Source organism: Desmodus rotundus, chromosome 8 (genome assembly GCF_022682495.2).
Source record: "Desmodus rotundus isolate HL8 chromosome 8, HLdesRot8A.1, whole genome shotgun sequence".
NCBI lineage: Eukaryota > Metazoa > Chordata > Mammalia > Chiroptera > Phyllostomidae > Desmodus > Desmodus rotundus.
The window spans coordinates 81,443,162-81,459,463 of NC_071394.1; the positions used below are offsets into that span (position 1 = coordinate 81,443,162).

Below are 16,302 nucleotides of genomic sequence, written 5' to 3' on the forward strand. Positions count from 1 at the left end.
ATGCAGCTAGCAGCAGGGATCCCGTTTGGTCACATAAAAATGAGCTGTTTTCCTCCCCTGGGAAACCGGCAGGGATATATGAAGCTGTGCCTGATAAAAGGAAAGTATTATCTGAAGATGGTTTATAGTAAAAACACGGGGAACCCAGTATGATTAATTTATTTCTTTACTATTTCCTTGAAACAATAATTAATTGCTACAGAGAAGTCATCTATTGAAAGTGAAAGAGAAAATCTCTTTCACCATTTCTTCTCTTTGAGAATTTGGTGGCAGGGAGTTTGAGAGTAAACCAGTCTTAACAAAGAAAGGCCCCATTACCAAATGTCAAAATGCTTCTAATTGACATGACATCCAAGCCTAAAACTCTGACACTACAATGACACCCAGGAGGTGTTAATGGTCCTTATTTCTTCTCAACTTAACAACTACCACTCTTTGTCTCTGCCCTTCATAGGGCCAGAAGCATTTATCTTAATCCACAAGGATTCCTTTTCAAAGCCCCTCCCTCACCCCTGAGGATGTAAACATGGGGACTGTAATTTTATTTTAATAAAACAATGCTGGCTTCACCAATAGGAAGAAAACACTACATAGTTCATTATCTCCTGGAGGCTGGCAGATCCCACTCAGAAACCAAATTGCTAGTCCTTCTTTTTTGATAAGAGAAGAACTAAAAGAAAAGAAATCTGAAAGTCAAATGTTTGCCAAGAGCAATGAGGCCAAATAAATCTGTTTTGCCTGGGCCCATACCACCTAACTTTGTTAATGGGATAATCTGTCTCTGCTGTACATAGCTCCTTCTGAACAACCTGCTACATTTATCCCAAGAGGTGCAACTCCGGTTTTTCAGAACGCTACCCAGCAACTCTGCTGATTTATTCAAATTGGGCACATGACCCAAGAGCCAATCTGTTGCATGGCCAATGCTTACTGGATCTAACTTCTTGAATACTATCTGACATGAGACCCAGACTGTTGTCAGTGGGTAGCTGACCATTAAGTTGAAAGGTCAAGTGGTACTAGAATAACCATATGGGGCAAAACAAACAAACAAACAAACAAGGAGAGAAGAAACCAGAATTTTGTAAGAGTACAGAATCAAAAAGCCATAGCAGAAAACTCCCAGATTTAAGAGCCTGTGTGGCCTCTGAAAGAGAGTAAAGCATATACCTCACTTTCTAGTTACATTCCTGGTCACAATGGCTTCACCTCAGGATGCCGCTACTATTGTTTCCTGAAAATACTCCCTTTACATAAGTTACTCTAAGTGGGTTTTTATTTCTTGTGTCCAAAACAGACCTGATCAGTGCAACATTTCCCCCACTCTCCATTCCACATTCTCTGCTCTTGGTAGAAAGATCTTTGCACTATTTTCCAGGCCAGCCCCGTTCATAATCTTGTTGCTGGTGTTTCCAGTTATATTACTGATATTATCATATCATTCCAAAACCCTTCTCTGTACCCCTACCCCTTCCCTATCCCTAGCTGTCAAGCTCTAGGGAGGCATTTCTACAAATGGCGAAACAGGAACCTTCCATTTTTAGGCATTGCTGGCTAATGGCTCAAATTATCTTTCTTAGAAATCCTCCCCAGTGTTCTATTTTCTGGAATTATGGAGAAGAAACCTATGCTTCTGCTACCTCAGTGTATGCTGCATTGTTTAACAATGAAAATAACCCCTCTAAGAATTTTCCTCTTTCATCTACTATTCCTGATGAGGTCATTTCAAGACAACTAATTACCCTGAAACTCCTCTTTCTCTGGCATTGCCCTCAACCACATGCCTATTTCAGCCATTCTTCCCGACAATTATCGGCTCAGCCTAAATTCATGTTCTTATGAAAACTGCCCAGGCCACACTAAGAGACAAGCAGTTCATGTACGTGGTTAGCAACATGGGTCCTGAAATTAGACAACCCAGGCTTGGTTTCCGGCTTCAACATTCACGAACCATCAACCCCTGGGTATGTTACCCAGGCTTTCCACATCACGATATCCTTCATGTGTCCACTCCTAGTGCCATACCCATTTCTCATCCTTGTTTTGCAATTTAATTTAACATTTGTAAAGTACTAGTAGTGTGCTCGGCACATGCAAAAAACTCAATCAAGGTGGTTTTTCTTTCATTTCTTCATGTGTATAAATCTCTGTTTTCTGAATGTTGGGTAAGTTCAGTGATTCTGACCATGATCTTTGGGATCAGGCACCAGGGCTTGGTAATCAGGTGGGTGACCTTGGGCACTTCTGTGTCTCCTCTCTACAAGGCATAGGTATAAACAGTAGCTACCTCATGAGACAGCTGTTCATGAAGATGAAACGTGTTAACGCACATCACGGGCTTAGAAGAGTTCCTGGCACAAGATATCATCAACACTGAGGAGAGCTGTTAGCTCCTCAAGATTGAATACGTACACAATCCTTGATTTCATGGCTGCTATTCTCTTTAGCTAGTTAATTTGTAGCTGAAAAAACATATTTTATATTTTACAATTCTTAGGTTCAAAAAAACATGTTTGTTAGAAAGAATGAAGGAATAAATGAGGATCAGAAAATCCAAAATTTTTTTTAAAAATCCTATCTGGCAATGTTAGAGAGTTAAGACAACACAAAACAAATAAACATGGAAGTCCCATTTGGGGGCTGAATATCTACCTGGTGGTAAGAGATGGGGACAGGCTTCCGGAAGACTATCCACTCCACAATTTCACTACATGGTGGGGTTGTCAGAGAACCTGTGTACCGGTAATAGCTGCCCAGGGATGCAGGCAGGAGGTCCCGGAGGACGAAAGGATCCAGAAAGGTCTCCTTCTCTGTTGGGGGGAAGAGGCAAAAGAGAAGCATAATGGTAAGTTGTACCACGCTGCAGACACACACGCAAAACCCTCTGCATGCTGGTGCAACATCATAAGCCTTCTGTTTGCTTACCCTTCAGAAGCACTAGCATTTGGTGGTGGGAAAGCCACAGAAAACAAAGCAGCGTTTCCCAGGTGTGTTCTGAGGCACCAGCACTGCACTGCATTTCATGAAAAACAGGTTCCATGGTGAACGACATTAGGCAACTGCAGTCCCTCTCTTGATCCCCAGGAAATGGAAAAATATTAGCATAGTAAAGTCTCTGAGCAGTCCTTCAGAGAAGCAATGGGCTTGACTTTGTTTAACCAAAACCCTCACAATCTTGTTTCACCAGAGAACACTTCTCTATCTGATACTTAAGAACAAATAACTAGTAGAGCAAACCTTGGGGTACCCACAAGAGAATCAATGTAACGAAAAAACAGCAACTATAAACCAAGGGTAAAGTGCAGCTCCAAAGTCGGTTACACCTCATTTTGGCTTCACCCAAGGCCTATGGAAATCAAAGTAAAACCTAACCAAGGACCGACCCTGAACTGATAAAATGGAGGCCCTGAAAATAGGCTTCTTTCTTTTACAAAAGTGCAAGTGTCTTCTCTGAAGTAGAATACATGACTTTTAAACTGAGGCCCAACAAGGATGCCCCACAATAACTCTGTGAGAAAAACAGAAGGGTCACAGAGCTTCTAAGTGGCAAAGCTGGGATATGAACCTGAGCATGTGGACACTGGAACTTGCATGGTCTGACTCAGCTAAAGAAGAAGCTGAAGTGAACCAGGGGAATACTGAAGGTTGGGGGCAAAGGAGGAGGACAGCATTTTGGCCTTGGGAATGGCACATGTGGGTATCCGAGGCAGGAAGGAATGGTGCAGCAGAGATTAGGGCTGTGTGTTATAACTCTCCCAATCTGGCTCAGCAGATCATCCAGCTTCTCTCACAAATCAGAGAAGTTTCTAGTCTCTACCTAGGTCTCCAAAGGTCTAGCCCTGGCCTGAACTTAAGTCTGGGATGCCTCCTTATCCCTTTTAGGCTAACAGAGTCCTGCTAATGGCTTGCCTTAACTCTTTAAAGGCCTCCATCCTCCCTGCGCCCCAGCACGTTCCTGGGGGACTTGAGGGACCCAGGTTACTTCATGGATATACCTGTGCCTACAGGTATATTCTTCCCAAGCCTCACCCCTCCTCCTGCTTTTTTCTTGCACAGCAAAAAGTGCAGGTATTTGTACAAATGTGTATCACTAAACTCAAGAGGTCTCTGTAACTAGAAATGATGTAAAAACCCCAGTAGAAATCAACTATATTAGAATAATTAACATGGCATTTCCTTTTAGTAGAGGTTGGTTAAACAAAACTTAACATTTACTATATGCCAGGCACTATTCTGAATATTTACATGTTGAAAACATTTAAACAGCTCTTACTGTATGTGCCAGGCCCAGTTCTGACAGCACTGTATAGGCTAATTTCTCTAATCCTTAAAATGGCCCCGTGAAGTAGGTCCTATTATTACTCACACTTCATAGAGCTGGACTGCAAGACCAGGTAGTTTAGAATCCAGACTTCTGTTACTCTTAAACCATCACTGCACTCCCTCACTCCATGACCCTATGAAGTACCTACTTTTAATATTCCCATTTCACACCTGTGGAAATCAAGGCACAGACAGAGAGGTTAAATAACTAAGCCCAAGTTCACTAGTGAAAGGTGAAGTAGCAGTGGTTATCTATGAGGCTCAGAAACTTGGGCTGGTTCTTATACAGGTCTTCAATTCGCGTTTTAAAAGGAAAAATTAAATATTAACAATAAATGTCAAGGACCTCAAATCATAGGGCTCTATAATCAAAATGACAAAAGGGTTTCTGTTAGACAAAATGCCGGACATAATGGAATGGAATCTCCGCCCACTGGCAAGTCTGGGCTTTAATTTAAGTCTGGTTCCCAGCAGCCTAATGAGAGGGGGAATCTCTGCAGGTGTGCTTGGCTGGGACTGGTTTGGCTAAGAGGAGGAAATATTTTGGCCTATGCTTGCACTTCCTGGGCTGTGTAAATAGTCAACACAAGGCCTGATGCAATTGAGGGTGCTTAGGGCTTGACACCACAAACCAGAAAATCACCACCTTCATTTCTCCCTCATGCTGAAGGTGAACTTGGCTTCACAGTGCAACACACAACCTGTCTCAGGATCAAAGGCTCCAAACTAAAGAAGTAGAAAATCTTTAGTTTTCTTCCCTGAGGAGCCTGACCCAATATTAAGGTTGCAGGTGAGAATGCTACAGGCAGACAGGAAATGGCCAAAGAGTCCCTGCAAGCCCCATGGAGGCAAAGCCCCCATCTGAAGCACCCAATTGAGGAAAGGCTGGGGCTTTTAAAAACATAAAAAATAAAGCAGAAACACCTGTGCTACTGATCTCTGGAGACTAGATTTCAAAAGAGAACCGTTTCAGCAGGATCAGGAAAGAAAGTTCTTGTATAAGCTCATGAATTCAGCAGGGATTCATAGAAATTGCAGCTATGACAATCGCTACAAATGCAGAGGGCTTCTCTGTCCTTGACCAACCCAAGGGTAGGTTTTGGCTTTAACTGATTAGAAGGTGCAATCAGATGGGTGGTGAGGTGGGCATACCTGGTGAGGGCACAGAGAAGGTGGCTTTGCTCTTGTTCATCCCACAACTGTCACTGCCCTTGGATCTTCGAGCTCTGAGACCTGGAAGGTCACTAGACAGCCCTAGAGGCTCCAGGAGTGAAAGAACCCTTTCTTTGAATAGACTCTTACACAGGAGCCAGGCAACTCAAACGGCTCAACACATAGCCACCATAGCTGAAGCTGGGCTGGGAAACCAGGGACACGGAAAACTACCACTTTAGTCCAATTCCGATTCTCCAGCTAGGGAAATGGCAGACTAGGATGAAATAATGAAGCCATGGTAAAAAACTGGAGAATACAGACACTTGGACGGGATTCTTTCTTCAAGAAAACCCCTTAGAATCTGGAAGCAGTAAGCCTGGGAGCAGAAAAAAATCACCTTGTGCTGAAAACCAAAATCGAACCACCGCTCTCCTCACCACCTCATCTCTCCATCCCTACAAAGGCTGGTACAGGGAGCAGATTCTTAGTCCGCTGGTCCAAATCCCAACTGTGTGATCTCAGTTACCCAAACCTTCCCAGGCTATTGTGAAAATTAAGTAAATCATTATAAGAAAGGGGTTCAGGAAGAGCTTGGAACATAGTAAACATGTCATAAATAATAATATTATTCTTACTTTAATTACTACTTGTATTACTGTTTTTATTATTATTTCTCCAAACTACCAAGGCCTAGCCATATACATCTTACATAGCCATGTACTTCCTTTAAGTGCTTGTGCATGTGTCTTATTTTTTTAAAACTGGATTACTAGTGCTTTACAGGAGCATCATATCTGACATATTCTTCACCAACCTGAAGGGTACAGGTTAGAATTTTTGTGTTTCCTTTGCCAAAGGTCTAGAGCACGGCTTTGAAGTCAACTGACATTTAATGGTTGTATGACCGTAGGCAAAGATCTTAACCTCTCAGGTACTTCCCTTATTTTACCAGGGTTGCTGTGAACATTAAGCAATTAATAAATATAATAAATGTAAAGGGCTTATTAGCACAGTGCCTTGTAAATCCTGACTTATCAAGGCAAGCACTTGGCTGAGAGCAGGCTGGCTCACATTGTGTTTTAAGCCAGGGATTAGCAAATGTTTTCTGTAAAGTGCCAGGTAATAAATATTTCAGGTTTTGCATGCCAAGAGGCAAAAATCAAAGATGTTATATAAGTACCTATATAACTAATACATTTCCACAACCTTATTAACATTATTCAAAATGCTAATAATCACTGAGGACAATTTTTAAAATATGGGTCTTCTATAATAAGAATGAATCCTTTTTGGGAAAAAAGCCATTTCATTTAATTAGGGTTCAAATGTAAGATCCATTCTTAGCTTAGGGGCCATACAAAAATAGGCAGTGGAATTGATTTGGCCCTCAGGCCACATTTTACCTCCCTTATTTTAAGAGGTGTTGGTGGTAAATGTTAGAAAGTCACCTTGATCGTCCTAACTAGAATGAGGGGAGGGGCACACTACATGTTCAGATGCCTCTATCACTAATGTTAACTTCTTTTGTGAAAATACATTACAGAATTAACTCTTGAGTTGTTTTCTTTCTCCCTTGAGTTTTTTAAGTTCAAATGTAACATCAATTTTTACTGGTCTTCCTGAAAAATACCATTTTCTGCTCAGTCCCACAAGTAGTGCTCTACTGACAAATGGGCTGTCTATGATGCTTAATTCTAAGTCAGAAATAATTTTATAAATGGTAGCCCTGTATTTCCAGCACTGTCCACAAAGCTCACATAAGCCACAAGGCACTCAACTGGCTGGACCCAAAATTGGGAGTTCCTGGGTACAACCCCAGGAAAAGGGAAAAATGCACTTGTCAGCTAAAAACTCAAACTATTCCACTAAGAATGTCTTAATAAATGTAGATATTGTATAGTAGAGAGAAGTGCTAGAACAGACCTTCTAGATTTGAGCCCTAACTTGTCTACTTAAAGGTCTGACCTAAGCCAAGTTACTGAACCTTCCAGTAGTTGACCCCTCATTGGTAAAATGAGATTCTAATACTATCAACCTCATAAGGAGGTTCAGAGCACTAAATGAATTAAGAGACTTCTGGCCAAGATGGAGGTGTAAGTAGATACACTTTGCCTCCTCATACAACCATTAAGAAGGATAACAATCAGTATAAAAACAAAAAACAACATGAATTGCCAGAAAATCAAACTGTATGGAAGTCTGACAACCAAGGAGTTGCAGAAACATTCATCTGGACCAGTAGGAGGTGCAGAGACAGGCAGACAGGAGGAGAGTTCATTCAGTGAGTCAGCAGCAGCAACTCATGGTACAGGAGGTCCCACATTCCCACGCAGCAGATAAAAACCAGGAGGAAAAACTGGGGAGCAAGCAATCCTAACCCCAGGCCAGACCATGCAGCCTAGGGATCCAGTGTCAGAAAAATAAAGCCTCATAACCTCTGGCTGTAAAAACCAGTGGCGATTTTGGCAGCAGAAGAAACCGCCAGTCTCTTAGGAGAGTCTGTTTGAGGGGCCCAAGGGATCCTAGAATATACACAAGCCTACCCACTTGGGGAATCAGCACCAGGGAAGCAGCTGGAAGGACTTCCAGTCACTTTCGGGAAGTGAGGGAAATAAATGAAAACTGGGTTAGAGCCAAGCAAGCACCACTGTTCCCTCTCTGACCCCTCCCTCACATATGGCTCCATAAATCAGCGAAGCAGGTTGCCCTGACCTGGCAATACCTAAGGCTCCACCCCCTACAACATAACAGGTGCGCTGACCTGTGGAGTCAAAGCAGCTCTACGAAACATACAGAAACACAGCGGGCAGCCATTTTGAGAAGCAAAAGAAATACGGCCTAAATCACAGGTGGCAAACATAAGGCCCGAAGCCGAATCCAGCCCTCCACCTTGTTTTACCTGGCCTGGCACCTTGTTTCTACCTGGTGGCAGTGCTGAACTCTCTCTTAACTGTTAAGGAGTATGGTTATATTTATATAGTCCAAAAATTACATTTGGCCCTTTGAAGGCAGCCATGAGGCTGATGTGTCCCCCGGTAAAAATGAGTTTGACACCTCTGGCCTAAATGAAAGAACAAATTAAAACTCCACAAGAAGAACTAAATGACAAAGAGATAGCCAACCTCTCAGATACAGAGTTCAAAACACTGGTGCTCAGGATGCTCAGAGAAATGATTGAGTATGGATGCAAAATAAAGAAGTGAAGACTACAGAAGTGAAATAAAGAAAAATGTACAGAGAACCAACAGTGAAGGAAGCTGACATTCAAATCAACAATCTGGAATAAAAGGAAGAAATAAACGTTCACCTAGAACAGAAAGAAACAAGAATCCAAATAAATGAGGAGAGGCCTAGGAACATCTGGGCCAACTTTAAATGTACCGACAGCCAATTCAAAGGAATGCCAGAAGGAGAAGAGGAAGAGCAAGACATTGGAAACTTATTTAAAAAAATAATCAAAGAAAACTTCCCCAATCTGGCAAAGGAAATAGACATATAAGTCCAGGAAGCTCAGAGAATCCCCAAACAATTGGGACACAAAGAGGGCCACATCAAGACACATCACAATTAAAGTGCCAAAGGTTAAAGATAAGGAATCTTAAAAGCAGCAAGAGAAAGGGAGAGAGATACCTACAAAGGAGTTGCCATAAGACTGTCAGCTGATTTCTCAAAAGAAACCTTGCATGCAAGAAGGGGCTGGAAAGAAGTATTTGAAGTCATGAAAAGCAAGGACCTACATCCAAGATTACTGTATCCAGCAAAGCTATCATTTAGAATGGAAGGGCAGATAAAGTGCTTCCCAGACAAGGTAAAGCTAAAGGAGTTCCTCATCACCAAGCCCTTATTATATGAAATGTTAAAAGGACTTATTTAAGAAAAAGAAGATCAAAATTATGAACATTAAAATGATAAACTATCAATAACTGAACCTAAAAAATGACAAATGCAAACTAAGCAAACAACTAGAACAGGCACAGAATCATAGAAATGGATATCACATGAAGGGTTATCAGTGGGAGGGGGAAGAGGGAGAATGAGGGAATAGTGAGTATAATTGATAGGTACAAAATAGACAGGGGCAGGTTAAGAGTAGTATAGGAAATGTAGAAGCCAAAAAGTTTATATGTATAACCTATGGACATGAACTAAGAGGGTGGGACTGCTGGAGGGAATGGGGATACCGGGCTGAGAGGAGCAAAGGGGAAAAATGGGAAAACTGTAATAGCATTATCAATAAAATATACTTAACAAAAAAAACAAAAATAATTTATACAGAAAAATACATGAATTAACATTAGCTACAGGCTTAGGCATAGTATAAGCATATATAAGTGCTTGTTAAATGAATCTTATAAAAGGGCAGTTTGACTTCAAACCCATCCTGATCAGAGCCTTCTGTCTCCAACTTTTATCCTAATTAGTAATTTGAATTCAAAACATTCCTATCCCAGACACTTAACTAGTTGAGAAAAATATTTGAAACACTTTATTTAAACTACCACTCATTCCATTATACCATAATGAGCAGGTACTGTGCATTACTAGATAAAAGAATTGAAAAGAAATGAATCTCATATTCCACTTTCGAGGATCCCAGTGCTGTACTCAGACAATATTATATTTTAATAATTAATTGTTCAAAGAGAAAGATGAGGAACAGGGATGCTAAATTCAAAGTTATTCAAATTGCAAAAATGAATAATGTATGACTTTTATATTAAATACACACTGTATTAAGTAGTCTACATTTCACCCAACTCTGTCTTTCATTTTTAAGCATTCTGAACGACAATATGAACAATCAGGGGAGGTTTATTTAGAGAAAGAAATACCTATTTGAATGCAAACGGAGTATATCTGAAGATAATTAAATTTTTCTTATCAATTAGAAAATTTTGTATGAGGGCTTTCAAGTCATGGTCACCCATTACACCCAGCGTGGCCCAGTCATCCTGGCAGTTTCCTTCTAACGTTAAATTATATCTGGCTCGGTTCCGTTCAATTTCTTACTTCTGATAGCAGTGCCAGGAGGCATTCTTTAATTAAAGAAAATTTTAAAGATTCAAACTTGCATAATTGGATTAAAAATGTGATCATTAAAACATTAGATAATAATCATCTGACTGATTGTCTTTTTTCAGTGTGTTAATAACCTAATATTTTCAATGCTTTAGTTATAAAAGAAAGCCCTTTATAAGATATGATGAACAGTCAATGTATAGACAAGAGCTATGCATGCAGTAACGAAGAATTACGAAATTACTCTGAAAGCACCCACACAATGGAAGGTGCATGGACAGAATGTGGTGGTCTTTAGGGGAAGAACACCCATGCCACCCCCAAAACAAGGAATCAACTAATTTTAGGGAAATGTAGAAGATAAACTAACAGAAAGCCCAAGCTTCTATTTTTAGCCAATGATTGTTTAGTTTCTCAGGACTTCCCAAATCTTTTTAAGAAAAACCTATTAATTTTTCCTTAAATACTTAAAAATTACTGGGGTAGCACTAGAATTCTGCTTTGTTACAGGGCGAGTAGGGAGAGAGTGACAGTCAAAAAAAAGCTGGGTATCAGGTCATTCTAAATGGGGGAAGAAGATTTATGACACTGCCCCTCATAAGTCACCTGGGAGCTGGTTAAACATAGATTCGGATCCAGTTAAGTCTGGGGAGAGCACTGAGATTCTGCATTTGTAATAATGCTGACCTGTAATTAGCTGTATATAACTAGCTAAGTGAGTGTGGACTCTACTAGCTAGTCTCTAGGAGGACTGTACCAACGGGTCCCTACACCCTCTGCAGCCTCATCCACTGCTACTTTCTGACTCTTATTAGAGACACCTGCTGTTCCAGATCACACCACCACGGGCCTTTGCGCTGGCTCGTCACTCTGCCTGGAACATTTCTTCACTGCTCTCTATTCATGGCTGATTTTTTGGTTTACCAAATGCCTTTCAGCTGCTAATAACTTAGTCATATTAGAATGTCATGTTTCTCAATGAGGTCTCCCCTGACTACTGTTTAGAAAATGGCAGTTTTAAGGGCAGGCTCATTAAGAAGGAATCATTGGAATAAAAACATGAAGGCGGAAGTGAACCATGTGGCTACCCCAGGAAAACATTCTGGGCAGGCAGAAAAGCCAGTGTGCAAAGGGATTCTGCCTGTTGTGTGGCTTTAATGAAATGTGCAAGAGGGGAAATAGAAGAAAAAGTTCGAGAGCCCAAAATACGAAAGGCTCTAGGAAGAAAAAATCAGCAGCTGGTTAAGTACAGCTAGAATTTGGCAACAATTGTAAGGCAGCTGAAACACTAGACATGGAGCCAGCAGCTGTGGGTTAATTCTGGCCCAGCTACAAATGTACTCTGTGATCTGAGAGGAGCAATGGATTTGACTGGCTGGTGACAACACGGGAACCAGAAATGGGAGGTCAGGATAGAAAGAAAGAGCTTGAGGACCAGACCCAGGGATTTTAGGAGCCTGGTATCTGGAACCCATCGGGGAGGTCAGAAAGCATTAGTGATAATTAAGACACTGGTGAGGCCTCCTAGAGGGAGCCAAGGAATTAATTTTATGATTTGAATACAAGCAAAGATACTAGCTGTCTATAACCCAGTACTATCAGGCATGTCATCTGTCATCAATAAAGACAATGAAATCAGGAGGACAGGACAATGGAAATGGGGCTGTCCTGTTCTCAAGGTGTAACTACCTACAAGGGGCTTCATGAGAGATGATTTTAAGGAATAAGCACTAGGTTGATGTCATGAAGAGATCCTAGGGAAGTCACCCAAGAACCACAGAGAACTGTGGGGCTCCAAAAGTTTCCAGAGACTCCAGTTCCAGAGGGAATGTGACTGCACCAAGATTACATAGTGAGGTCGGCAGAGAATCTGAGTCTCCAGATGCAGAAACACTTTCCACCAGTGGGCAGAGATTAAATGCACAACCCTTTGCCTTTCCTACAAGTACAGTGCAGAGAAAACCTTAGAGGCTCATATTATGGCATAAATAACTAGTATTATTACAGGATCTGAGAAAGATTGGCTTCAGAGGGAGAAGGTCCACCTGATTAATCAGATTCCTACAGTCAAGCATCCATAGAGGGGCTCCAAGTTTATGAAACAGTTTAAAGACATCTAACCTCCTTGAGTTTATTTCTGGCTTCAGTTGGCGAAATGTGGCATTTTGATTTAACAGTTGATGTGTGAATGAAACATATGTTGACATTTATATTTCCAAAAAGAAATTATACAAAGAACAGAGTATTGTCAACAATTAGGGAAATGAACATGACATTTAAATGGTAAGAGTTATACTGTGATAAAAGCCCAATGTTACCCCTAAACAATGTCATTGCTTGCCTCTCTCCCCCACATAGTTCTGGTGGGCAGAGCTGATGGTGTGTACGTTCTTTTAGCTTTCTGTTGATGCTCGGTCAATGACCTAATTCACAGAGGGGAAACTGGGGCACATAAAAGTTAAGTGACTTTGATAATAATCAAGAAGTTATTCAATACTAGAAACAGAAACTGACCCAGCAAAACGGGAAAGAGAATGCATTTTCGAGTCCAGTAAAGCTGGGCTCAAACCATCGCTCTGCTGAATGAGCTGGGACAAATTAGCTAATTCCTCTGAACCTCAATTTTCCCATCTTTCTAATGGGATTAAAAATTCCTATCTCACTGGGGAGCTCCTGGTTACGTAAGATTGTTGAACAACAATTGGAAACAAAAAAAAAGAAGACAGACCCTCTTGGCCGGGCCGGGCATACAGTCAGAGGTTAACAGAAGAGAGGCTGCTGCTTCTCCCTTTCATGCAATTTCTGGTTCGTTATCCATTACCCTTTCCCCTGACCTCACAGGACTCCCTTCACCAAATCCCAAATCATCTTTTTTATCATCTTCATCATTTCATTTTATTTTTGTATGACCCAGCTAAGTCAAGCAGCACATATTCTATTTCAATAGCCAGGTAGTGAGGGAGACAGAACTCAGAGCTCCAGAGTCATTTCCTTGTCTAACAATAGCAATGCTGCTGGTGGTGGGAGTGCTGACGTGTGCCAGGTACAATTATATACAATAAGGCAATGACTCCTCAGGATAAACCATTAAGATTGGTATTATTATTACCTCATTATACAATTCAGAAAACTGAGCCACAAAGAGCCTAGATGATTTGAGCAGATTTCATAAGTAGTGAAAAGCAGAACTGGTATTCAAATCCTGAGCCTGTGCTCACACTTCCTTTCCTATACCACTGGGACATAGGTGTAGCAGGGTAAGAAAACCACGTAAGTAGCCTCAAGTGCTTAAGCAAGCACTCTTGCAATAGGTAACTCGAGACATATTTTTACACTCTTGTTGCTCTCCACATCCCATTGAAACAACCAGGAAAAGGACATTTCCCTGGGTTCTTGTCACTTTGTTCAAATGACAAATATTGACAGAGAGGGCTGGCCAAAGGAGAACCAGCCTCAGATTCATATTTAACCCAAAGGAATCATGTTTGAAGTCTTTTTCTGCCTTAACACTATTGTTAACAACACTATTAATGATATAATAGAAGCCACACAGCATCCCATTTCCTGGCTCTAGCTAAGAAAAGAAATTCTGACACACCAAAACCCAGGAAGCTGTGGAAGTGGCCTAAGTGCTCCTGTTTCTAGAAGATTTTGAGATCAAAAGTGTTCAGATAAACATCCGCCTTCCTGGATCCATAAACAGACAGGAGTCAAGACCAAGGTTCTGCATGTTGTTAGCACACTTCCGAAAAGTTCCATATAATTAAATGATGAAAACATGAACATCACATGGGAAATTCTGTCACATATTAAGATGTTCAAAACTACCAGTGGGCTGTAAATAATATAACACTAGCTTTCTCATTCAAAAGGGAGATAATAATTTGAACGATTTCTTTTTTTAAGGTAAACACTTAAACAGAACCCTCTTTAATTCAGTTGAAATACATTTCGATTGCATGGTGATTTGGGCAAAATCAGGTCCACCTCCATACAATCTATCAAATGGTAAGTAAGGACCTGCGTTGGGTGATTATATCACTCCAAACGGACAAGCCAGTAGGTGAAGAAAACAGGATTAGCAGGGGTGCTGCATAGAGACAAGGCAGGGATGACAAGCATTTTGTGCACAGTGCCGGAGAGTAAATACTTAAGGCTTTGTAGGCCAGCCAGTGTCAGCTTCACAACTACTCCGTCCTTGTAGTGCGAGGAAGCAGTCATGGACAATATGTAAACAAACGAGTGTGGTTGTGTTCCAATAAAACTTTATTTAAAACGATAGACGGCAGGCCAGACTTGAGCCAAATTCTGTGGGCCAAATGACCTGTGATTTAGAGGACAGTGCACACATGGCCAGACACCCTTTCTGTAGGTACCTTCCTTGTCCTAACGCAGCCAGCTTTAATGCCCGAGAGGCAGGTACTTTCACTAGCCCCAAGGTGGAACCTTGTCCTGAGGCCACTGGGTGCTTGATGTGTCCCAGAGGAAAGCAGTGTCTGAACTTCCTACTTAGTAAGGCTAATCATTGTCTTCTCTGATTGTGAAATTCAATACACGTGTAGAAAGGTGCACAAAATCTAAATGTGCTGTTGACACACAATCAAGTGGACACTGATGTGACCACCACTCAGAACAACAGGAACATTTACCGCCCTCCCTGGGCCCATCCAGACCCTTTTCACTTTCCCTTCCTGCCCAAAGAGTCCGCACCAGCCTCTTCTTTAAAAATGATCAGTAATTAGCATTCCTTTTAGTTTTACCAACTATATGGACACCTCTAAATAGCATGGGTTAGGGGTTCTCACTTGTTGAACTTTAGGTTGCAGAATACTCTATCTATTCTTCAGACTCTTCACTTCACAGTTCTTTCATGCTGTGAAAGGCAATCGGGTGAAATGTTCTATTGTATGACCACACTGTGCTGTATTTATCCAGCTTGCTAACAATAGCCATTTGGGGAATTTCTAGGTTTGGGCAGTTAGGAAAAAAAATGCCACAAACATTTTCTTACACTTCCCACGGCACACTTGTATTGAGTTTCTCTAGGGGACGCACACTAGAGAACCTGCAACCTAGGCATGTGTCCTGAATGAGAATCGAACCCACAACCTTTTGGCTTTGGAACAATGCTCCAATGAACTAAGCCACCCCGGCCAGGGCCTGTCAGGATTTTTAATAGTAAACTACCTGATTTGTGCTGCTAGATTATTTTTGAGCTTTGTGCATATAATATCTTTGAGAAACTAATGTATAATATATGGGCTATTCTTTAATTTACCAATACTCAAATCCACAAATCTAAGGGGATATTTTTATATTATATTGTTATATTATACCTCCAGATCAAGATATACACTATTTTATCACCAAAGAGAATTCTCTCATATCCCCTTCCCATTCAATATACCCCTCCTCCCTGGCGGGTGTGGCTCTGTGGATTAAGCCCTGGCCTGTGAACCAAAGGGTTGTTGGTTCCATTCCCAGCCAGGGAACATGCCTGGATTGCAGGTCAGGTCCCCAGTACGGGGCTTGCAAGAGGCAACCACACGTTGATGTTTCTCTCCCTCCCTCTCCCTCCTTTCCCCTCTCTAAAAATAAATAAATAAAATCTTAAAAAAAATACATCTCTACCTCACTTTCTGACTTTTCTCATCATGGATTAGTTTTGCCTGTTCTTGAACTTTACATAAATAGAACATGCAGTATATGTTCTTTTGTGTTTGCATAAATCAAATAGTTCATTATTTCTAATTGCTGGGTAATAATATTCCCTGGTATGAATATATTACGATCCAGGCTCCCACT

At 41.2% G+C, this 16,302-nt stretch overlaps 1 protein-coding gene across 3 annotated transcripts in view; it reads right to left on the reverse strand.

Annotated features, from left to right (window-relative positions):
• The window catches only part of PTPRG (protein tyrosine phosphatase receptor type G), a 704,073-nt gene that overhangs the window by 136,402 nt on the left and 551,369 nt on the right, over positions 1-16,302 (reverse strand). For all 3 annotated transcript variants that reach the window (XM_053930009.2, XM_053930010.2, XM_053930008.2), the window contains exon 7: positions 2,653-2,810. In XM_053930009.2, the coding sequence (XP_053785984.1) occupies positions 2,653-2,810 (158 nt within the window). The remainder of the gene's footprint in view (positions 1-2,652; positions 2,811-16,302) is intronic.